Genomic DNA, 2,624 nt, shown 5'->3' on the forward strand with positions numbered 1-2,624 from the left:
TACTGGAAAGAATTTTTTATTTTATTTTGTGTTAACAGTCAGTATTTAATACTGTGCTAACACAGTGTTTTTCAACCACTGTTCCGCGGCACACTAGTGTGCCGCGAGATGTTGCCTGGTGTGCCGTGGGAAAAATTACTTTATATGTAGTCAATATAGGCACAGAGGACCAGCGTTGCCACCGCCGCCACCGCCGCCACCGCCGCCGCTTCTCCCTCAGGAAAGCTCTTTATTTCGCTCCCCACCACAGTATCCCCCTTCCCACGCCTGAATCTACCAGGCGCGGCGGCGGCGGCGGCGAGCTGAGAGGAAGGAAGGCAAGAGCCGCGACGGCACCGGCAGCTTCTCCGCCTCCTCCTCCGCCTCCTCCTCCTCCTCAGCTGCGAGGGAAGGAAGAGGCGGCGGCTCCCTCCCCCCTCCCGAAGGGCCCCGCGGCCCTCCGCCTCCGCGCCCCCGTCCGGGGCGAACCGAGGGAGATGCCCGTGAAGAAGAAGCGCAAATCCTCGGGGCAGGCGGGGGACGAGACGGGCCTCAAGAAGTGCAAAATCAGCAGCTACTGCAGGTCTCAAGCTTCTAGTAAAGTGATAAGCGGTGAGGAGCATTTTTCAAGCAAGAAGTGCCTGGCTTGGTTTTATGAATATGCAGGTGAGGATGAAGTGGTAGGGCCAGAAGGAATGGAGAAATTCTGTGAGGACATTGGCGTTGAACCTGAAAATATTATTATGCTAGTTTTAGCCTGGAAACTGGAGGCTGAAAGCATGGGATTTTTTACAAAGGAAGAATGGTTAAAGGGGATGACCTCATTACAATGTGACTGCACAGAAAAGCTGCAGAGTAAATTTGATTTTTTGCGCTCGCAACTGAATGATATTTCAACATTTAAGAATATCTACAGATATGCCTTTGATTTTGCAAGGGATAAAGACCAGAGAAGTCTGGATATTGACACTGCAAAATCTATGTTAGCTCTTCTGCTTGGAAGAACGTGGCCTCTGTTTTCAATATTTTACCAATACTTGGAGCAGTCAAAATACAGAGTAATTAACAAAGATCAGTGGTACAATGTGTTAGAATTCAGCAGAACTGTCCATGCAGATCTTAGCAACTATGATGAAGATGGGGCATGGCCTGTTCTTCTTGATGAATTTGTGGAGTGGCAAAAGGTTCGCCAAGCATCATAGCAAGAGCAGCTTTGAAGAAGGTGCTGGATCTTGTGATGTTGCAAAAACTGAGTCAAAACCAAGGGTTGCGTTCACATCCTTATGAACTTTAGTCATTTTTTCCCCTTTTATTTTTAAAGGAAGCCTTGTTACATGTGAAATGGGCATTGAACCACACCTCATCTGAGACTGAAAATTGGAGGGTTTCGTCTTAAGTTTCTAGCATTTCAGAACAATAAAGATTCAGATTTGTAACAGTCTTAATATATATATATATATATATATATATATATATATATATATAGGCACAGAGTTATTTTTTTAAATATTTTCTAATGGTGGTGTGCCTCGTGATTTTTTTCATGAAACAAGTGTGCCTTTGCCCAAAAAAGGTTGAAAAACACTGTGCTAACAGACATGTTTGAATTCGTATAATGCAACTTCCAATATGCCTAATTGTCATATGATTAAGAGAATTTCTCAAATTGATTCCAGAAATGTAGCGCACACTGTTTGCTGCAGTTTTCATCACCCCCAATTCATCTGCATTTTCTCCCTCTATGTTACTGATGCTTGTTTCGTTTGTGGCAATGCTTTATCACTTTTGATATAATACGTACAACTGCATCCAGAGGTTTCGTGTGTCTGAGAGAGAAGGGGTACTCTTGGGCCCCACAGAAACCCCACAGAAAGTTGTTTTTGATGCAGCTGATCATACAATCACATCAATAATGCATTGTTCTTGTTTTGTTGTTTTTTTAGTGCTTGATCCATTTCTAGATGAGAAGGGGAGGGATAGTTTTTGTAGCAAGAAAAACTACAGGAGTCTTGTGGCACCTTAAAAACTAACATTTATTACAGCATGAGACTAGAGTACTTGTTAACAGATTAATGGAATGTTATCTTAAGTTAGCAGATATTTAGATGAATATGGTTGGATGGAGGGACTGTTAGCAGGGAGGTCAGTGGGAAATGAAATGGAAGGAATACAGACTGTAGTAATTCCATTAGCACTTAAAGGTAAAAATAATTACAGTGACCACTCACAAAATAGTGTTGATAGCACAAATAGTGCAGCACTGGTGGGCTATTTCACACCTGTAATGAGATCCTAAAAATAATATTAAAAAACAACATTGTCTCGTTTCATCCCACAAATGATAAAACTGAACTTCCTGGGGAGCAAAAGAATGGAAGGGAATGACAGCTGCAGCAAATGCCCGGTCTTCACTTTGTACAAAATTCAGAAATTAAAAACAGGACAATGGAGGTTCCTGATGCATGAATTCCATTTCAAAAATCAAGACCAGGTAATCTGGGACTCCAAAACCTAGGAAGAAATGGCAGGTGGACAGAGTTTCAGAAGCATCCCTATAATCTAGGATAAATGCCTCACGTACTATGTTGCTGCTCCAGGCCTGTAAAGAGAATACTTTTCCTTGCCTTGATAGAGTTGCAAGCTTT

At 42.7% G+C, this 2,624-nt stretch overlaps 1 protein-coding gene across 1 annotated transcript; it reads left to right on the forward strand.

Moving 5' to 3' along the window:
* Positions 1–476: 476 nt before the first annotated feature.
* Positions 477–1,338, forward strand: LOC117059904 (DCN1-like protein 5). The gene has a single exon (XM_033171826.1). The coding sequence runs from the start codon at positions 477–479 to the stop codon at positions 1,179–1,181; it is 705 nt and encodes a 234-aa protein (XP_033027717.1). The 3' UTR covers positions 1,182–1,338.
* The last annotated feature ends 1,286 nt before the right edge of the window (positions 1,339–2,624 follow it).

The sequence above is a fragment of the Lacerta agilis genome, chromosome 15 (genome assembly GCF_009819535.1).
Source record: "Lacerta agilis isolate rLacAgi1 chromosome 15, rLacAgi1.pri, whole genome shotgun sequence".
Taxonomy (NCBI): Eukaryota; Metazoa; Chordata; class Lepidosauria; order Squamata; family Lacertidae; genus Lacerta; species Lacerta agilis.